Source organism: Diceros bicornis, chromosome X (genome assembly GCF_020826845.1).
Source record: "Diceros bicornis minor isolate mBicDic1 chromosome X, mDicBic1.mat.cur, whole genome shotgun sequence".
NCBI classification, from domain to species: Eukaryota; Metazoa; Chordata; class Mammalia; order Perissodactyla; family Rhinocerotidae; genus Diceros; species Diceros bicornis.
In genome coordinates, this window is record NC_080781.1 from 18,542,309 (window position 1) to 18,564,616 (window position 22,308).

Below are 22,308 nucleotides of genomic sequence, written 5' to 3' on the forward strand. Positions count from 1 at the left end.
GGACTACCTTTGAAAGCAGAGTGATCCCTTTTGATCTCTGCTCTATTTCTTTTTTATGACTACATTTGGAAAACAATCTAACTTCTAAGTCTATAGCGATTTTTCAACAGATTCTCAGATAAAAAATAAATGGTATGCTTACTGACAGGATCTTTTCAAACCCTGCTGCTGCTTTGGGTGTTTATAAATATCAACTACAGCTAGAGCAGATTTAGAATCATAGAAACCTTAGGGCTGGAAGGGACTTGAGAACCCATCTCTTTCACATCCCTGATTTCACAAGGTAGGATGCTAAGGCCCATACATCGTCATAATGGCAATGTTAGAATTTATATTTTTCTTTGTCCATTTCAATGAGAAGGGTGCGTTTAGTTTTAGTTTTTTTTAGAATTCTGTGAGTGTGGTTATTAGATTGTTATTATCGTCATTACTAGAAAACAGATTATCTTAGCTTTTCATTGAAAAAAATTAAAGGATTATGCTCTGAGATTCATGCTTGTAATTTTCTCCAAATTATATATTTATGCCATAGATCTCTGAGTTATGGCGCTATAGGAGTAATTGTTGGACATGAATTTACACATGGGTTTGATAATAATGGTAAGTACTGGTTCATTTTATAAGCTGCTGCTTTTATGATAATGTTGACTATATGGATGTTAATTGTTGCTATTATCTTTGCATAGCGGCATCATCATAGATTGAAGATTATCCAAAGCAGTATGATTGCTGATTGAAAACCTTTCCCCATGTCTTGCTGTGATAGCTTCCAATAAATAAATAATTGTTCCCGTTGGTGATGGGGTAGAATGAAAAAAGCCCTTGTAATTTCAATTAAATTAGCTTTGCATTTAGATCAGGATTGCTGTAGCTGCCACCATAGTTATAGGAATTGCTTTATAGCTTCTCCCCTTTGTCTTTATTTCTTTATTCACCATCTCGAGATGCTTTCCCTGGAGGTGTGAGCTCTGCTCCTAAGATGATTATACATGCTGCCAAGTTAGGACTCTGCAGCTTGGTTGACTGGCTCCTTTATACTATTTCAAGGATTATGCAATGCTCAATCTCTATTTTTCTCTATGCTGGCATATATTCAGAATTTTTTTAAAAGGCTGTGCTTTCCTAATAATGCATAATATAGACTATGCTATGTATCGTGATGACATTTAAGCAAAAGGAAAGAGCAGAATATGGCATAAACTAAAGAAATGATTGCCTTTTGAGAGTCATCATCATTTTTAATTAGCATTTCTTTCTCCTGTAACTTTGGAGTATTATTGGAAAGCCACATGAAATCTCTGAAACTTATGAATTAGCAGCAAATTACAATCACATCCACATCCATGCAGTGATTTACAGGCAGACTTAGGGACCTGGCTGGCCCAAGGCAACGTTGTATAGAGGGACCTCTTTCTTCCATGTCCATGGTGTCTCCAACATTCTTTCCTAGATGCCTACCCCAGGGCCAGAGACCTTTTGGTTCTTCTCTTTCTGGACAATTCTTCCTGTACTCACAGTAGCCCTTCCTTAATCACTTAGGTTTTTTGTTCCCCTGATCTCCCCTCCCTGTTAAAATGTAACTGCCTTGTAGTCATCTTGAATCCCCAGAGCTGCACTTTCTGTCTTTGCATGTTTGGTTTGTCTGAGAGGAGGTTTATCTGAGAGGAGAGTGTTAGCTAAGAAACCAAAGCCGGTAGTGATCTCTTGGTTCTGGGCCTTTCTTCCTGGAAAATTTAAGTACAGTTCTCCCCCAGAATCTTCTGGAGGACTTCTGGATTCTCGCTCAAAGGACAGAATCTAATGCTGGCAATTTCACTCTGTAACCAATACTTAGAACAGTGCGTCGCAGATCTAAGTACATGCCCAGTACTATTTAATGATTGGTTGGTTAGTGGGTGGAGGACAGTGACTCCGTGCTCTCCCAGGGGGTGGTGGTAGTGTCATCTGGCCTTGCTAAAGAGCTTTGGGTTGTTCCTATTAACACCTTTACTTAGAGGACTTGCTTGTAAGCCCAATGAAGAGTTCTCTGCATAATTAAATTTAAACCCATAGTAACCTTGAGTATAGAAGATAGTTCAGATACACTGAAACTTTTTTTTGAAGGGTGTAGAGAAAATGAAGAGTGAGCCTGTAGCAAAAAAGCATGTATAACTAATCTTTTTTTTTGCATTATGTTTTGGAGATTTCCATTCTTCTTCCAAGTTCTCCTTTTAGAGCAACTTTCCTTGTCAAAGCAGGACAGATGGGCCTTCCATCCACACTGGTGGCTGCGGAATGATTCATAACAGAGGTTTTATGTGTCTCTCGGCTCCTGGCAACTTGGAGGAAACACGTTCCTATACGGCTGAGTCAGGGGTTGTGGTCGCAGGGTGTGAACGACTCACCCGGGCTGTTCGTATGGATCATTTGGAATTTCGCTGGTAGTGGTGCTCTGACTCCCTCCATGGGCTTTCTGAATGAAGCCATTTCATTTCATAATCCAGAGAACATTTTGGGTCAGATCAGGTGAAAACAAAGAATCCAAGATTGGTTAACAGTGGTGCATGCCATAAGTTGATGAATCTCATTTTTAAAATGCTCTTTGTTGCTTAGCAGGAAAGAACTTCCTCAAACCTCTTTCTCCTTTCCCTACTTTTCACAATTAACCTGTAACACTGGAGAGAAGGCAGGAGCTGCTCCTAGGAGTGGTCCCCGATGCTGGGACTGCTTTTTCAAGGCTTGTCGAGGTGAAGGATAGGGAAGATGAAGAAATTAGTTTCCATAAATAATACAAATATCTTTTAACTTTCCTTTTTGCTAGGTAGAAAATATGATAAAAATGGAAACCTGGATCCTTGGTGGTCCATTGACTCAGAAGAAAAGTTTAAAGAAAAAACAAAGTGCATGGTTAACCAGTATAGCAACTATTATTGGAAGAAAGCTGGCTTAAATGTGAGTACAGTTGTTGTGAAGGGGGTATCTCGTGAGTCATTTCCCTCATTTGGACATTAGCTTGCTTTAGACCATTGGTTCTCAGAGTGTGGTTCCCTGGCCAACAACATCAGCCTCCCAGGGAACTTGTAGAAATGGAAATTCTTGAGTCTTACTCCAGACCTACTGACCCAGCATCTCGGGGGTGGGGAGGAGAGGGGGGGTGGGGAGAAGAAGGGGTTGGGTGGGGGTGGCAGGGGTGGGTTAGTAGTCTGGCAATCTGTCTTTTCACAAGCTCTCAGGTGATTCTGATACAAGCTAAAGTTTGGGAATCACAGGCCTAAACATTAGTTTGTTTTCCTAGATTCAGATTAATGTAGAAAACCCTGTAGCAAAGACAAACAATAACATTCTTATAAATCTATATTCCATATCATTTAAAAAAATTTTCTTCCAAACTGCTTCTTAGGTTTAATTTATTGAAGTAAAACCTCACTAATTTGAACTAATGACTCTGAATTGGTTAAGAGTTCTTAGTTATAGAAGTTTGAACAAAAGAAATATACCCTTAAAATGTTTATTTTCTATTATATATACATATATAAATTTCCATAAAGGCACAAATGAAATTTTATACATGCTGTTTGTATGTGTGAGATTTTGTTCCTTTTTTTTTTTTTTTATCTTCACCTCACCCTCCTTCCCCTTTCCCTCTCATCACTCTCATCTTCCCTACCTGGAATCCATCTTAGTCACCCTGATACACTTTTTCCCATGCTCATGTAGAGATAGACACACACACACTAAACACACACATCCTTTTAGTTCATAGTTTTCAGTGGCTGCCTAAAAGTCCGAGGTGTGAATGTGCTATAACATACTCAACTAACCTCTTGTTGAGGGGTTACATTTTGTCTCCAATTGTTTTTCCACAATAGATGCTGCTGCGATAAACACTTTCATTATGTACATATTTTTTTTTCCCTGTAGGATAGATTCCTACTGTCACCAACAAGTTATAATATTTCATATTCCCACTGGTGATGTATGAAAGATCATTTTTCTCTTGAGTTATTTTCTTTCTTTTTTTTTTTTTTGTGAGGGAGATCTGCCCTGAGCTAACATCCATGCTAATCCTCCTCTTTTTGCTGAGGAAGACTGGCTCTGAGCTAACATCTATTGCAAATCCTCCTCCTTTTTTTCCCCCAAAGCCCCAGTAGATAGTTGTATGTCACAGTTGCACATCCTTCTAGTTGCTGTATGTGGGATGCAGCCTCAGCATGGCTGGAGAAGCGGTGCGTCGGTGTGTGCCCGGGATCCGAACCTGGGCCGCCAGTAGCGGAGCGCGCACACTTAACCGCTAAGCCACGGGGCCGGCCCTCTCTTGAGTTATTTTCTTGTCAATTTATGAGAACTTTTGTTTTACTATTATAGATGTTAAAATTTTATCTATCATTCACATTATAGTATTTTCCCCCCAATATATTACTCCTCCATTGAACTTTGTATATGGTATCTTTTGACATATAAAAATTAAACATTTCTGTATAGTCAAAGATACCTATCTCTCTCTCTTTTTTTTTTTGTGAGGAAGATCAGCCCTGAGCTAACATCCATGCCAATCCTCCTCATTTTTTTTGCTGAGGAAGACTGGCCCTGAGCTAACATCTATGGCCAATCCTCCTCCTTTTTTTCCCCTTTTTCTCCCCAAAGCCCCAGTAGATAGTTGTATGTCTTAGTTGCACATCCTTCTAGTTGCTCTATGTGGGACGCCGCCTCAGCATGGCCTGACAAGTGGTGCGTTGGTGCGCGCCTGGGATCCAAACCCGGGCTGCCAGTAGTGGAGCGTGTGCACCTAACTGCTAAGCCACGGGGCTGGCCCTGATACCTATCTCTCTTAAAAAATAGTTTCTGCCTTTCCATTCTATATCATATATGTAGTCTCCTAGCTTTTCTGGGAAGGATTTTGTTGTTTTGTTATTTTACATTTATGTAGTGTATGTGAAACTTATTTTTCTATGGAGTTTAATGTGAGAGTTCACTCTTATTTTCTTCCAAAAGGATAGCCAATTGATCCAGCATCATTGATTAAAAGACATATTTTTTTCTCACTGAATTGAACGTTTGTCAAATGTTAGAATCTCATATAGACTGAGATAAATTTCTGGATTATATATTTTATTCTGCTGATCTCTGGTGATTTCTATACCACTGCCTTATTACTGTGGCCTTATGGATTGTTCCGTTGTCTGTCAATACAAGCTCTTCCTCACTGTTCTTCTTTTATATACTTGGCCATTTTCAGGCAAATGTACTTCTGTGTATGTTCCAAGATCATTTTACCCTTTCTCCCCCCTGCATCTGCAAAGAAAATGCCATTGGGATTCTAAGTTAAATCACATTAAATGTGTGGAAGTTACATTTTTTCGATATCGTCTTTTTGTTCAAGAACATGGTATGCCTTTCCATCTGTTTGGTTTGTTTTAGGTCTTAAAATACAATTTTATAGTTTTAACTATATAGTTTATCTCCTGTACATTTTTGAAACTTCTTTTTCCTTTTCCTTATTTTGCTGGTTTCATCAGGTTAATTTTTATGCCCTTCGCCCACTATTAATTTTTTCTTGTAGTTTTCCATTGCATTTCCTGTCCCTGCTTTCACAATTATAAGACACAGATTTCTCTCATTGTATTTGACAATAAGAGACCAATAATGAAGAATTGTTGTTAGATTATGGATCTGCAGGAAGACCTTCCTCTAAAACACTCATGCACACACTGTAGGCTCCTAATTCATCTAGTCAAGGGCACAACACCTACAAGAAGCGAGGGAGCACACAGAACTGGAGTAGATCAGGGTGTCTTCAGGTGGTTTCCCCAGGGTCTCTTTATCCCTTAACTAGGGATGTACTCCATCCTGATACCTTACTGGGGCTGCGAAAGCGCCGACATCCTTGCTATGCCTTAAGTCTATTATACTTGGGGTTTATTTCACCATTCCAGATGAATTTAGGTAAAAATCTATGCACTTTAAAAGGGAATGTTGATAAACATTGACTTGGTTCTCCTGGTTCTTAAACCATATTCAGCACAAGGGAGACCACTCCTTATGCACGTGGAGAAACCAGAGTCTGTATCCTTGAATAGTGTCTCTAGCTCTTTCATCAGTGCCCTGGAAAGCCATTTCACTGCCTATATTTTGTTTTTTATATCTACAGCTGTGTCATGAGAAGACCTAAAGTGGGTGCTTCTGTGTATCTGTATTTAATTTAGGGGTTATCACATTGTGAAAAGCCATCTAGAATATATGTTGCTTCAAGAAAAGCATAGGGGAAGGGTTCTAGAGTCAGACTTAGGGCAAAATCTTGGTTCAACCAATTACAAGTTTTTTAAACTTGGGCAAGTTACTTAACATTCCTGAGTCCCAGAGTCTTCATCTGTGAAATGGGTAACTATTTCTGAACTCGTTAATTTGCAGTAAGAATTAAATGACTGAAATAATGTACAGCACCAGCATGATGCCTGACATACAATAAGTGCTCAATAAATTGTAGTTAATATTCCTAATACTTAGTGACATACTCATAGGTATGCCAACCTAGGGGAAAACAAAGCCAAAGATTTTGGCACTGAAAAGAACCCAAAAAACAAGAGCAGTTTTCTTGGAGGAAGGGCATGCATATTTCCTGGTGATTATTCTATGCAGGTATGAGAGTTAGACTTTTCACTTAATTGAAACAAATTTAATCGTCATACTGGTCCTGAGAGGTGTACACATTACTAGCCTCTTTTACATATGAGGAAACTGAGGCTCAAAGAGATTAAAACTCATGGTAGAGTCTAGATTAGAGCTTAGATTGGTATGACTCCAAAATCCATACTTTTCCCCCCATATCATGCTCTGGTTCTCTTAGTTTAAGTGCATTTTATGCCTAGGCAATGTGTTGGGGGGAGTATTCTACAACATTCATTTTGGCCAAAGTGTCAGATATTGAAATTGAATTCTGACAAATGTGTACCTTTGTCACAAGGGCGATAGAAAGGGCATGCCTATCTCAGCATAAATCCACTCAGCCATCAGAAAACAGCTTCATTCTCATTCCCAGAGGAGAGGGAGTGGCTTCCTTTGTGGATATAAAGGGCCACGCTTTATATTTCTGGCTCCTTTTGTGGAGGCCGGTCATTTGTGCCTGAATCCTTCTTTGCAGTGGAGGGGAGCTCCGATGGAGCGCCACAGAAGCAGACTGTTAGCAGCTGTTGAGTCCTGAGAGGCAAACCTAGGGCCATATGGTCTACTGAGGTGGTCCAGAGTGGGAGGAGCCAGAGGGGTGAGGCTACTCCCCAAACCTCTAATTTAGATAAAACTTAGAGGAACAAGGAAGGAGATTAAATTTGAGCATGAGTGGGTATAAACAGAAACACCAGAGTCAAGAGGAGTTGAGACTTAAGAAGGTAGCATATTGTGGAGCAGAGTCTCTGGTGACAGACTGCTTGGGTTTGAATCCCTGCGAAGCGTGGGCATTCACTTAATCGCTCTGTCTTAGGTCAGGTTCACTAGAAGCAGAGCCCAAGAAGGGGTTTCTTAGGTAAATGATTGATTACGGTAGTAGTTTCAGGAGAGACCCGTAAGAGAATGAGGAAAACATGTTGGTTTCAAAAGTTTAGCCTCAGCCTGATCCCATAGAGGGTTCTGGAGCATGAATTACACTACAGAAATTGTTCAGCCCCAGGTGAAGGGCTGGGCTATTCTAACCACATGTCAGTTACTGAGAGGTGGGGTATCACCTCCCGGGAATCTCCAGATGAGGTGACTCCCCTGAGCTGAGACTAATCTTCCAGAGCTGGTGGCAGTTGCAGGAATGGGTGCACACTCCTGGTCAAAAAGGGATCTGGTGTGGCACCAACAACATCTGCCACACACTCGGAGCTTTAGATCCCCTGTTTGTTAAGCGAGGTTGGTGATAATAGCATTTACCCTTTAGGACCGTAGTAAAAGAAAGAATGTAGGTAAAGCAGGAGTAGTAACTTTTTTGAGACTGAAGCTAGGAGGGTTCTGGGTGATTACAGAGATTAATGTTTTCTCAAGATTTGTTTTTATTCATTGGTATTGCTTGATGCCTGGGTGATTGGGCTAGCTTGAAAGGAAAGAGTTGGTAGGATCTGTGGCTTGAAAGTTTAGAGCGGGGTGTATTCATTTCCTGTTGCTATAACAAATCATCACAAATTTAGTGACTTGAAATGATACAAATTTATTATTTTACAGTTCTGTATGTCTGACTCAGGTCTCAGTGGGCTAAAATCAAGGTGTCAGCAGGGCTGCCTTCCTTTCTAGCTGTTCTAGGGGAGAATCAGTTTCCTTGTCTTTTCTAGCTTTTAGAGACTGCCCACATTCCTTGGCTTTCTGGCACCTTCCTTCTTCAAAGCCAGTAATGACTGGTCAAGTCTTCTCGCTTTGTGTCACTCTGACACACTCACTCTCCTGACTTCCTTTTCTTCTATTTACATGGACCCTTGTAATTACATTGGAGCTACCTGGATAATGCAGGCTAATGTCTCCATCTCAAGATCCTTAACTTAATCATAATTTAAAAGTCCCTTTTGCCACATAAGGTAACATTTTTATAGGTTCCAGGGATTAGGACATAGACATCTTTGGAGGCGAGCAATATTCTGCCTCCTATGCGGGGATTGGCAAACTTTTTCTGTTAAGGCCCAGATAGTAAATAATTTAGGCTTTGTGGGCTTAAGGTCATTTTTTTATTTACTCAACTCTGCCACTGTAGTAAGAGAGTGGCCATAGGCAAAATTTACACGATTGGGCATGGCTGTGTGCCAATAAAACTTGATTTATAGACACTGAAATTTGAATCTCATATAATTTTCACATGCCACAAAATATTATCCTCCTCTCGATCCCCCCCCCCATTGAAAAATGTTAAATCCAGTCTTACCTTACAGCGTGTACAAAAATAAGTGCCAAGTTGAGTTTTGGCTTGTAGACTGTATTGGTTTAGAATATTTTTCCACTTAGCCTATTTAAGGGTTTAGGAAACAATCTTCAAATGTTGGGAATAATTTCTTTCCCATGCTTGGCTGGTTGTCATACATATTGCAGACTGTGACCTTGTGGTCTGCGCTACTTCTATTTGATTTTTATTCCCCATGAGAACTTCCCTCCTTTTAATTTTTCCTAAAAATTGCTGACGATAAAATGGTGATGGTTGGTCTTGAAATCTTGTTCCTGTGTGGATGGTAAATTTTGGGAAACACAAGCACACTGAAAAGAATACTCAAATTATGTGAGTTAATCAGAGAAAGTAATCTGTATATTGATTTCTATTTTTTCCCCATTAAACCAGAGTCACTCAGAATATTGTTAACATTTTATTGGAGCTGGCTAAATTGGTGAGAGTAAAGAGGTGGGTGAGAAAGAAATGTGTAGCATAGTAAAATAGAAATCATTATATTCAGGAGCACCTTGCTGGGGATAGTTTGCTATCTCACAATGTATTACGACTACTTCTTTTATTGAATGTAATTTTCTCTTTAAAATATGGCACTTTTTCTTGCTATCATATTTATGCCTCTTGCTGAATGATAGTTGGCTGTGAAACACTCTGTTTTTCTTTTTCTTTTTGTTAGGTGAAGGGGAAGAGGACCCTGGGAGAAAATATTGCTGATAATGGAGGTCTGCGTGAAGCTTTTAGGGTATGCACTGCAACATTTGCTCTGATTTTTAAAATTAAACTATAAAACACCATATTGAATATACCTCAATTTACACACAGACATATTCTTGAGGAGTTAGATTTCTGTAAATTCTGTGAATTTCTGTAAATAGAATTATATTTCCCCATTGACTTTATTATACTCTATTATATTACTAGAGCTGCATTTCTTTCTTTTTTTAGAGGGTGTAAAGTCACCCTAAAGAATAATATTTGTTATTAAGAATCATGTATTGAAAGGATAGTTTTCAAAAGATACATTCACAACAATATCAAAGTGTGCTATAGAAATGTCCTCAGGGCTAGGTTCATATGAGTTTTCCTTGAGTACACTCTCTCTTTAGCCCTTCTTATAATTTTCTCTTAAAATACCAAACTACTAAATTATGGCCAGAGGCTAGTGGTTCTCATATAGTGGGCCAGGTAAGAGTCCATAATAATGTTTTCATCATCCACTGATCCGTGGTTAAACAAGAAACATAAGGATTATGTGGAAAGATTTTCATAAAGCTAAATGCATTCAATGTAAAGACCAGGCTGTTCTTCTGAGGTTATATCCTTCCTTTATTCTAGTTAAAATATACTTTATTTTATAAAGTGATGGTGATTGAAGATGAGAGTTTTCCCTCTTACTTGGCAAAGTAAAAAGTTGGCAATACATTGACCCCAAAATATATTTGCATAGGCCTTGCCATTGTGTTAGATTGGCTTGTTCCCTGGTAGGAATAGAAAGAACAACCTTTTTTGGGTTGGGGGAGGGGGAAGTTATTTAACATGTGAACACTTTGGCCCAGCTGCTTTGGTATCTATTGAGTGTAAGATCTTTCTACAGGTGACCTGGCCTCACTGTTGAGCAATATGACATTGACTTGCATTTCCAGGTGTCTGTTTTCTTAAAAGAAAACTTGACAGGATGCATTTTGCACATGATGGAGGACATATTTAATATCTCTGCTCTGGATGAGAGAAGAGAAAAGCCATCATTGCAGAGGATCATCTGTTCTGCTTCTCTCACCAGGCTTACAGGAAATGGATAGATGACAAGAGGCAGGGAGCTGAGGAGCCTCTCCTACCAGGCATCGCATTCACCAACAACCAGCTCTTCTTCCTGAGTTATGCTCACGTGAGTAGACCAAGGAAGGGGCATCGAAGATGAAATGTGGAACTTTGGCTTGCTCCCTTGACAAAAGGTTTGGGACAAAAGTTTAATGGCATAATTGATTTTAGCTGAGATTTTATCTTGCTGCTTACTTTCAGGATAAATTTCACCTTCTTAATGTTCTATGGGACATAATTAATTAACTAATTGATCAAAGTTTATTGATATTTTTTATCAAGTGGGTTATCAGCCCTATGGTAACCCACTTGATATTTCTTTAATATATCCTGACTTCTTAATGAAGTTGATACCATTTATAACCATTTCTAGTGACTCGTTCTTTGGCTTTCATGGTCCTGCCCTTCTCTGCATTTCTCTTTCTCCTTTGCCTCATTTGCTGACTTTATCCCATCACTCTCAATCTGGGGGGGAACCTCAAGGCTATGTTCCCAACTGTCAAATGAATATGTGAAGACTACTAGAGCTGAAAAAAGCAACAACAAAGGCAAGGAGAGTCATGCCACTCTTTTGAGAGTTCAATGGGCTCTCTGAGCAGAAATTGAAAGAAGACATGCACTAAATAAGGCACAGCTCTGAGTTCCAGTCTCTGGCTAATGAGGCAAGTGCCAATTCTTCTTTGTTATTGGTTATTGCACTGGTTTATGTCACAAATGTGTAGGCCTCATTTTCAAAGAAGTCAGGGATAGGTTGATGAAGATTCTGATACATGGCTTCACCGTGGGCAGATGTGTATCTGTATGCTCAAAACTAGACAAAAGTTTTCATCAGTACAACCTTTTGTTCTTAAGTCTTTGCATTCACTCCTCAGTAAGCTCATTTGTCCTCATGTCTTCTTTGGTTGACTCTGGTTAAAAGATTCTCACCTGTCTGGGGTCTTTTATTTCTTAAAGCTGACATGACAATACTAAATAAATTATCATTTATCAACAGGTTGTCAACAAAACTGGAGTCATCAACAAAATGACTTCTTTTTACTTTTTCCATTTCTATCAATACACCCTCAGTCTTTGGGTCTTCCTGGTTAGAAAGCCTGGATTCTTAGGTCTTATTTGATTTATCTATCCTCGTTTTTATGACACCTGTCCCAAAAGCTAGATGTTTCATCATTTTAACTGCTCTTCAGATTCAACCTCTTTTTCTCCCTGTTATCCTTTTTTGCATCTCTGGGTGAGGCCTTGATCTCTTCTAGTCTGGCTTATCCCAATAGCCTTATGATATGTTTTCCTGACTTTGACATCTTTCCACCACTGTCTGTCTTACCTGCTACTGGACTACAACTTTTATTTTATCATTGACCTGCTGAAGGAACTGCAGTGGCTTCCAAGAGCCTACCACATCGAGGCCAAACAGCTCCAGCTGGCTTTCAAAGTTCTCCTCAGTCTTACCCAACTCTACCCAACCAGCTCTGAATTCCCCCAGCTCCACCAGACTCACTCTTAGCTGGGCAGGCGTCCTCACTTCCACCCCACACTGTCATGCCCATTACTGTCTCTATGGCTTTGCTTTTGATTTTCCATCTATAATGTGACCCTCTTCCTACTGTTCCCCCTCAGCTTATTCAGTCTCATCTTCATCCTTCAGAATCCATGTTGAGTTCCACCTCCTCCACGTCTTGCATAAACTTTCCCAAGGACTCCTGTTCTCTCTCTCTCTTTTTTATAAATCTCCAACTCCTTGACACTTATCTTCATCACCAAGCAGTTGAGTACTTAATTGTTCTCAAAATGTTGAAGACTTTTAGTTTTATCTCCATAGCTGATCTTCTGGATCCTTACACTTTGTATGTATCTCCATAGAATCCAGCAAAGATGCTGGGTATATTGAAGATGCTTGACATTTTTAGATGAATTGCTTGAAAAGGATAAGATTAACAGTTCAATTAAGGAGACTTTCTTTTGGGTCAGTACTGGGTCAGATATCTAAAATGAGCACACGCAATATAGTTAGAACTTTCTAGAGCGGGGGTTGGCCAACTAGGACCCATGGACCAAATATGGAGTACTGTCTATTTTTGTAAATACTGTTTTATTGGAAAATAGCCATGGTCTTTTCCTTTACGTATTGTCTGTGGCTGGTTTTGTGTTACAACAGCAGAGTTGAGCAGTCGAAACAGAGTCCTTATGATCTGCAAAGCCGAAAATATTTACTGTCTGTTCCCTTACAGAAAAGGTTTGCTGACCCCTACTCTAGAGGACAAAGTACAAGGTCCATCAGTTCTTACTTAGGTTCTTACTTACTTACAGTGCGTCTATCTTAGTTACGTCCTAGTCCACAATATCTCTTTGTAGGTGAAGTAAACTAACTGATAGCAATGTATTATAGTCATAATTTTGAAATGTCTCCTTATAACGTTCCAAACTGTATCTGATTTATTTTAAACTAAAGAGATTTAGGAAAAAATGGCAAGCTATTTTATATCACTAATGAGAAATTTATCTTAGAGCTTTTCCTACTGATGGATTGAGGAGATTTTCAACATTTTGCACATTGGAATAAGTCTGTTTATAGGGAATAAAATTATTTTCTCTCCTGAGAAGGTACCAGGAAAACAGTAACAACCATAATGTATTTTCAGAAATCTCTTAAATAATATATGCAGCAAAGACAGTGCTATATAGTGATGTAGGCATACAAGAAGAAATAACATAAGAAAAAATGAGGTAAAATCGAATGCTAGAAACAACTTCACATTAGCTAGCTTCTGAGGAATTTAAGGAATCACATTATGAAAACATCTTCAAAGTCAAATTCAGAACCACAGTGACTGACGGTTTATCTTCATCAAAAACAATAGCATCATAATCACCTTTCCTGCTTCCTGTATCCCTGTAGTTTCTGTGACCTGTCAATTTTTCCCTCAGATATCCTTCTACTTCTCTCCATTCCTATTTCTACTTATTTAGTGGACATTCATTGAGACCCTTCCTGGTGTCCATAAATAATCTTCTAACTAGTCTCTAATTTCCTCCTACTACTATACACCCTTGCCAGATAAATCTTTTAAAAATATGGATTTTATAATTTTCCTGCTCAAAAACAATGTTTACATATAGTTTAAACACTTTATCCTGTTGCTCAGGACTTGAGAAATCTGGCACCATCCTCTCTCAGCCCTGGTGTCCCATTGCTGCCCATTGTGCACCACACAGTCCAGCCAAGCTGAATATCTTGCTTTTGTTTCTCAAATATGTCTTTGCTTCCATTTTCTCCTCCACTTGGAATTCCCCGCATCATGTTCATGTGTCCTGGTTCTATTCTTACTTCAAGACTGGATCATATTTCAAGACACACTTCAGGTCAGGAATTAAGTAGGTTATGGTGCGGAAACAAACAACACAAGGGAAGTTTATTTCATATTCAGGCTCCATGTCCAACATGTGTCAGCAGTGGGGCTGTGCTCATAGTTATTACTCAAGGACCTGGCTTTAGAGTCTGTATCTTGATATATGCTTCCATGGGCATCACAGGGATTGCAAAGAAATACGAGGATATGTGGACTGGCCTTTAATGTAGCATCTTAAATTGTTCTTAAGGCTCTTAAAACTTCTGCCAGGTTTTTAAAGCATCCTCCAGGAAGTGACATATATTACTTCTGCTTGCATTTCATTGGTCAGAGCAAGTCGTATAGTCATGCCTAACTTCAAAAGAGATGGAGAAGTGTCCTCATATCCAAGGCCTGGACTAGGGTGAGGCAAGCAAGGCACCCAGGGTGCAAAATACTAACTTCTCACGACCATACTCGATAATGATGGTTGATTCATTTTCTTGATTCAAATGAGTATGGTTAAATTTGATAAGGGCTATTCCAAGCATTATAGTAATTGAATGAATACATTGGTTGATTCCTGGGCACATATACTCTTCTCTTGATTTATCTCGAAACCTTTGTAATTTACTCAAATTGTGGAATTATTCACAATGATAAAACCTTCTACTCTGGGGAGTAGAACAATAGATACTACTACTGATGAGGGTTTTATCTGATCTACTAAAACTGTTTGTCATCCATTTATTCTAAAATGACTCTTCAGTATAATTTGGAGCAGTTAAGGCAGTAGAAAATGTGTAATTGGAATGGAAACGTATTTATTGAGATGCTTTTCTCTTCTAGGTGAGGTGCAATTCCTACAGACCAGAAGCTGCCCGGGAACAAGTCCAAATTGGTGCTCACAGCCCCCCTCAGTTTAGGTAAATGGGTAACACTAGTTTTTAACTGTGCATCTCTCCACCTCCACTGCTTCCCAGCCATCCCAGTGCTCTAGCAAATAGGTGATCTGAACAAAAGCCTGGATTGTGAACAGTGTGATATCTCCATTTTACAGACAAAAAAAAAATCTGGCCAAACAGAAACTAAGCATATTTTCTTTCATTAGTAGGAAGCTGGTTTAATCAGCATTCTCTCAGCTAAATTTCTGTGGTGAGCACTTGTACACACCTCTAGTATAGTGCTGTATCAAGAGAGCCATGAGATTGTACAAGACTCCAAAGGGAATTTAGAATCCAAATCATAGCTTTAGTATTGATTCCCATTTATGTTATCTTCCAATTTTTGAAAGGTAGAAGTCCATAGGTGCTCAGTAAACTGGAATATTTTATTTATCCAACCACTTAATTTTTTGTCTGGGCCAAAAAAAGTCTCTATTTTCTTAAACAAGAATAAGATCTTATGTTCTGTGCCTTAAAACACGTAGAGCTCTGGTTTATATTATGTTATAGAATATCCTATTTAATGCCTCTTATTCTTTCATGCAGCCAACCAACAGACATGAATGAGTGCCCACTCTCTGAATAGCTCTGAACACGTAGAAGGATATATGGTGATATTTAGCTATTATAATTCATATCTAGAGTCAAAAGCTATATATTTTGGCTTTTAGTTTGAATCATATTTTGAAATAATTGCTTATATATGAAGGGAAAAGGATTATGAATTACAATCTTATTTAATTATCAGAATGTATAAAATATTAAGTAAAAATAAATTAAGGTTAATATTACTTATCATGTGTAAGTTTCTAGCATAGTTTGAGGGAAATTTTCTATAGTAGGGTACAGAGAATTTTAATGGGAAATCCAAGAAATCATAATAATTTGTATTTATTCATTCTCTGCTTAGAACATATTATATCTGGATATCTTTATATTTAATGTTTAAATGAATCCATTAGCATATTGCAGGAAAGTCATCTAAAATTTCTCCTATATTTTAAAATCTTATTCCTAAAACCTTGCCTTAGAAATGCTTCAGAAATTGACTATAAATTACCTAATAGCATAAAAATCTAATCACTGTGTTAGAAATTCTCCCCCACTGGGCTAAACTGTCAAGAGTGCTGACAGCCTCTAATGGACTAAAATGTGCTCCCACTGACAAATGGTGCAGATGAAACCACACAGTAGATTAATTACTCAACAGATAAGTTTTTAGAAACTAATTTCCTTTTCTAACTAGTTGCCTATAATGTTGGATTTCAGCTGATAATTTGCAGAGAATACTTACTAATTATCAGCTAAATTCTATCTTTAACACTTGCCCATGGTGAATCACACTATAAAATATGCTTCCCTACCAATATATCCCAGCTAAAACACAAGAGGTTTATGGGAACTTTTTGGATACAGGCCATTACATTCATTCAAATGCCTGTAGGTAACAAAGTCATTAGGGAAGAAATAGTGACCGAGAATGCTGAGTCTCTAGTCAATCCTTTGAACATGCAGTTGAGTAAGAAGTAGATGAGAGGGGGAGGTTTCTTTGTTGGCTTGTTAGTGATGTCTGCAGTAACTATAGATTTTGAGTGCCGCAGAAATCACACAATGGAAATACCATTTCCAAAAGACAGTTACAATCAAAATGCTGAGTAGGAATCTGCAGTCTCGACTGCAGTCAGGCAACTTTCAAGAACACCATATTTTGGAGCTAACTCCAGTAAAGCATTACTCATCAATAACAACTAGACACCATTCATTAGTTTATTGTTGCATGAACCAAATTCTAGGTAAATATGAGCCTTCAAACGTAATAGGAATTTAGAGATTCCTATTCAATCAGTGTAGATTGAATGAATGCTTTAAAGATAGCAACAACATAGATGAATCTTACAGACATACATTGAGTGAAAGAAATCAGAGAAAAAAGTGCATACTGTGTGGTTCCATTCATATGAAGTTTAAAAACATGCAAAACTAATCTACGGTGATAGAGGTCAGACTAGTAGTTATCCTTGGAGGTACTACTGGTAGGGCACACAAGGGAACCTTCTAGGTGCTGGAAATATCCCATGTCTTGATCTGGGTGGTAGTAACATGGGTATATACACATGAAAAAATCGATGAGCTTTGCATTTAAGATGTGTGCACTTTATATCAGTTATACCTTCCATAAAAAGTTAAATTAAAAAAGTAGAAAAGCTAAGTGTTGGTAAATCCTACAGTTTTTAGGAATTTGTAAATTTATAGGAACATACAACCCTATATACAATTTATAGGAATTGTAAATCCTACAGTTTATAGGAATTTGAAGATATTTGGAAGATTAACAGGAGCATTTGTCTGGCATTCAGGAGGTGGTGGTTTTAGTCTCAGCTCTGTTAATTTCTTTGGAAATTTATTAAACCATTTTGGCCTTCAGTTGTCTCCCCTGTAAACAGATTAAATGAATGCAACATCCCTTCAATCAATGCGTTCTACAGTTTTATCCAAAGCCTGTTGATGTGTCAGAATTAAATGACATGGACTTTGACATATCTTTTTCAGGGTCAATGGTGCAGTTAGCAACTTTGAAGAATTCCAGAAAGCTTTTAGCTGTCCAACCAATTCCACGATGAACAGAGGCATGGACTCCTGCCGACTCTGGTAGCGGGACTGCTGGTTTACGCCATCCTGAGAGAGCCGTACAGTGCCAGCAGAGGCTGCACTGAGCACTCATCGCCTACTGCTTTAGGCCTCTATTCCCCTGAGGACTTTTATTTTTAACGCATCTTCATTATTTGGGTATTGCTTGGATCTAAACAGTATCTATTCAAAGTTGTAGGGCTTAAAAAATGGGATATAAAAAGTGAGCCAAGTATGTTTCTTTAGAAAACCAAACCAACAAAAATAAATCCCTAGGCTACTTTTGTTAAAACGCTATCTGCTGAATTGTTGCTATTGTCCATTTTAGTGTGTAAGCCACAGCTAAGTGGTACATACCATTTTAATCTACGGCTTTGCAGGGTCCCTAAGTAGAATGTATCCGGAAAAAAATTCAGTCTATTAAACTTGTAACCCTCGATGATGAGGACACGTGCGTGGATACCTGGGAGGTCTTACTGCTCTGTGGGATGCAGTGCTAGATTTTATATATCATCCTTCCACGTCATTTATTAACTTTAGGGTAGTTAAATTAGAAATATGTTGGATCTTCATTGTACAATTTTTGATGAAGTTCTTGCCTTCAGCTTTGGAGTCTATTTGAATGAAAATGTGCCTCACAGCTTGTATCTGATGTAGCCGATTGCCCTGTTCAAATCAGCATGAACAAAGGTGGCAGAAACGCTACTTGGTAAAGGATTTGAGTTCATCAAACAGAAAAAAAAGGATATATCTTTAAGTCTCAGAAGAAGTCAAAACTCCTAGTCACACAACAGCAGAGACACTAGGAGATGAAATCTCCAAAATTTGATCTAGTCTGCCCAAACCTCAGTGATTACCTCTGTCTGCCAGACATTTTTCTTTAGTCCAATTCCTATTTGTCTTGTTATCCTCATTTATGTGCATTCTCCTGTTTCTGAAATGAGCAGGGGTTGAGAAAATGATTTTCTAATTTCCCATTAAGAATGTGTAGCTTTCATTCCCCTTTAGTGCAAAGGGACGAACACCACATTGAGGAGGGTGCAAAGTGCCCTTCTGTTTTGGCTCAGTTAATGTTACCTTTCTTTTAAAAAACCTTTTTGAAAAAATTCTTGATTGAAGACATTTTAGAACCTATTGGTTGAATTTAAAATTCCCTGCATAGTCCAAAGAAACATAATTTTTACTTTTCAAGTCTTCTTCTGAAGAGTCTGTAAGAAAGAGCAGTACTATATTTTTGATCGCCAGAACTTTGTCCTTTCCAGTGAACTCCTCCATCTCTTATTACTGTGTGTGTGTGTAGGATAAAATTGTGATGGCCTTAAAGTGGTTACCTGGCATTTCTGGTTTCTTAAAATAGCCGTCCCTCCTTCACATTACTCATTGTACATACAGTTCTGGGGTAAGTGGGCAAATAGGAGAATCTCAAAAGCAAAATGACAAATTCAGACTAACCATAGGAGGCCATTCTGCATCCCTGTGATTTGTCATCTTTTTTAAAAATATAAGTGTGTGCCATGTCCTTTTGTAACCATGGGAACTTCTGAAGGAAGCAAAATGCAGGGGCACCATCATGAGGAAAACAATTACACTGCGTGGGTCAGAGGAGAGTGATTTTCCCCTTGACCTCCTCTCCGAATGGATCAACTTCTGAAGGGCAGCTACCTTTTCCTCCTCTTAACCATGGCCTAATGTCATCTTAGTTTCTCTTTTTAAAAGCAAATGGTTTTAGGTTAGGGGTGCCGGAAACATGTGTGCCTTTTCTCTGGAGGAATCATTCTGATTTGGTTTAGACATACAAGATACTCCTTGTTTTATTCCTGTACTTGGACATTTAAAATCAGCTGAGGTTTGTTATGCTTGTATGAATAGCATTTTCCTTCTAGATTTCTCTTTTTAAACTCCAAATAAACACATTTCTGCAGGTCAGAGAAAGTGTTTGATAAATCATAGAGTTCTGACTTTGGAAATGGGAATCGTTCAGTTGCCTGTTGGTTTAGAAAAGCTGCTTGGTGATCAGTTGGGACCATCACAGTTTCTAAATGATGGGGCTGCCTTGTCCTGATTCACTTTACTTGATGTAACTTGGTTATACTGCAACTTGTAGATAGGATGGCCATTATTAAAATAAAACAAACCCAAAGCAACAATACCAAATCATCACTACTAGCTGGAACAATTTTCTAGTAGGATTGGATTTCCAAATATATGCTCATGTTTAAATTTTCAGATTGCACTCTTGTTGTCCCTTCTCTTCAATGCAGATTACTAAAAAAAGCAGACACTGAAAGTGGTAGAGGGAAGAAGGTAAAATGCATCTGGAAGGGAAGGGAAAAAAAGTAGGGAGAAGCTGGCTTAAGAATGTGATTCTGAAGAGAAGACAGGATTTTGGCAATACTTGCTAAGCACATCCACTGGAGTAGAGCCATAAAGTTTTACAAAAATAATTATGGTAAATTAAAAGGAAATTAGATATGAGATCTCAGACTACGACTACCATAACATACTTCTCTGATTCATATACCAGATGTTTTGCCAGTGAACTATTGTCTGACCATTGGAAGGACTTATGTTTTTTTGTGAAATTCTGCTGGATTAGTCAAGGATTTTATGTATAGAAAGTGGTATTGTTTGGGCTTATCGCCATTGCCCAAAGTTTGTTGAGCTTTTCACCAACCACACAGCATTGGCTTCCTATTTCCATTTTCTCCTTTTATGAGATGGACCTGGACATGACTAATGCAAGCTCAGGATTCATAAATTATCCTGAAGTTTATTCAGTGCCTTTCCTCAATGGAGCTTAAAGCATAGCACATAAATTTTATCTTATTTAGCCCTGGAGCATCGCTAAGAAGCAACTAGGAACTATGGCTTGCCACACATATTATGCTTGTGCCAGAGATGTGGAGAGGTTTGAAGTCACTTATCAAGTATCCCAGAGTCAGGGAAGGGTAGAGTCTTTGTTCTTTGGGCTGCTGACCTTTGCGTTAACCTTCATCCCTTAGATTACCCCATTTCTAAATACATTCATTCCATCAGTATTTCTGTAATCACTTAGCATTTGATAGGCTGCTTCCTTGATATTTTTAACATAATGTCTCAGTTGCATATTAAATTATGGAAGAATATATGATTATTTCATGCAACAACATTCTCATCACTAGTGGCTGTGCCCCACTGGTTTGAAGTAAGGTGTTCTTGGATTATGCATTTTAGATCTAAATGGTCATTGTATTTTCTTCCCCTACTTGTGAAACAATGTGAACAGTCATTTTAAGGACAATAAAAAGTTGAAGATTTTGTTTCCTCTCTTTTTAAAATATTAAAATTGATTACATCTGTTAACATATTCAGTTCTGTTTTAGACAATAATATTTGCCCAAAAAGTACACAGAGCACTGTAGTAGCCTAGATTTCTTGGCTTAGGAAAGTGAGATTTGAATACGGTAACTTTCTCCGTAGACAATGAGAAATTTGCAAGGTGGTCATTGTATTTTCTTCTAGAATATAAATCAGCAGATGTGGTTTGTTGCTTATGCAATAATATTCCAAATGAGGAAAAGGGAGGCTTCTGAGGAAATTATCAACCACACTAGGGCTGCTCTTGCAAAAGGAACAGTGGAAGTTACAGTTACTATCAAACCAAGGAATCTCTTTGTGCCATCACCTTGCTTTAACAATCTAGTCAATTTATAGTCCCTCATTCAGCACACAATAACTGAGCACCCATTACGTTTAAATCACTGAACTAGCTATATTTAGGCAGACCATATGCAATCTCTGGGCCTTAATGAACAGTCTGGTCTACCATGGGAGTCAGATATGTGAACTGTTACAATCACCCTACTTCGTGACAAGTGTGATGATATACAAGGACATCAGGTTGTGGTTTGGTGCACAGAGAAGGAATAATTCAACTCTTTTCGGGTGGATGCTGTCAGTGTGCTCTCTGGCCAGATCCCAGCAAATCCCTTGTACTGGGCACCCTAACCTCACCTTCTGTGTGCTTTTCTTTCTAATTGGCTATGGCTCTCTAGGATGTCTGCCCTCATGCTACTAGAGCCTCTTTTCCCCATGCACTTGCAGAGAACTGGAAGTGCCTGGGAGTTTATATCCCCTGGCGACCTTTGGACAATGACTGAGTGGTGCAGGACAACGAAAGCCTGACTGCCTTGCCTGAGTCCAGACAAATCCAGAGGCAACCATAGAATTCATTCTAACTTCTCTATGGGGCATTTTGGCGTTAGGCTGGCAGTGCAAGTAGACCCCCCTGTTGATTGGTTTAAACATCTTTCCAGCACTGATATGTTCTAAGATCTGGAAAAGTACCGGTCTGTAGTACGTGTGCCATAGCATCCAAGTACAGGAGATAGACATCAGATGGGATACAGAGTTGGTGGGTAGTAAGTGGCTGAGTACGGCCTGTTAGTGCCCCTCTTGGAGAGTTTACTCTAGTTTCTGATCTGATCCTTAAAATAAGAATTTTTATGTGTTAGGTAGTAGCAGAAGGAAATATGCATAGAAACGACAAAGTTTATGAGTGGTCTCTGGGGCATGGACAGGAAGGAGGGCCTTTGGGGGGGGGAATGGAGGCAAGAAGTCTAGAATCGCTCTTGCTATGGTCTATATGATAAATTTTATGAGACCCAAGAGGTATTGAATCTGCTTCAATTTTTATATATATATCTAAGTGGACCTGATCAAAATTTGAAGGAGGCTA

At 38.6% G+C, this 22,308-nt stretch overlaps 1 protein-coding gene across 2 annotated transcripts in view; it reads left to right on the top strand.

The window, feature by feature from the left end:
- PHEX (phosphate regulating endopeptidase X-linked) overlaps positions 1-20,878 on the top strand; it is a 184,677-nt gene extending 163,799 nt beyond the window's left edge. Inside the window, exons 17-22 of one of the 2 annotated variants that reach the window (XM_058535572.1) lie at positions 533-600; positions 2,801-2,931; positions 9,552-9,617; positions 10,656-10,760; positions 14,869-14,945; positions 17,514-20,878. In XM_058535572.1, coding sequence (XP_058391555.1) covers positions 533-600; positions 2,801-2,931; positions 9,552-9,617; positions 10,656-10,760; positions 14,869-14,945; positions 17,514-17,616 — 550 coding nt within the window. In that variant the 3' untranslated portion in view covers positions 17,617-20,878. The remainder of the gene's footprint in view (positions 1-532; positions 601-2,800; positions 2,932-9,551; positions 9,618-10,655; positions 10,761-14,868; positions 14,946-17,513) is intronic. The other variant, XM_058535573.1, reaches the window with a different exon arrangement.
- The last annotated feature ends 1,430 nt before the right edge of the window (positions 20,879-22,308 follow it).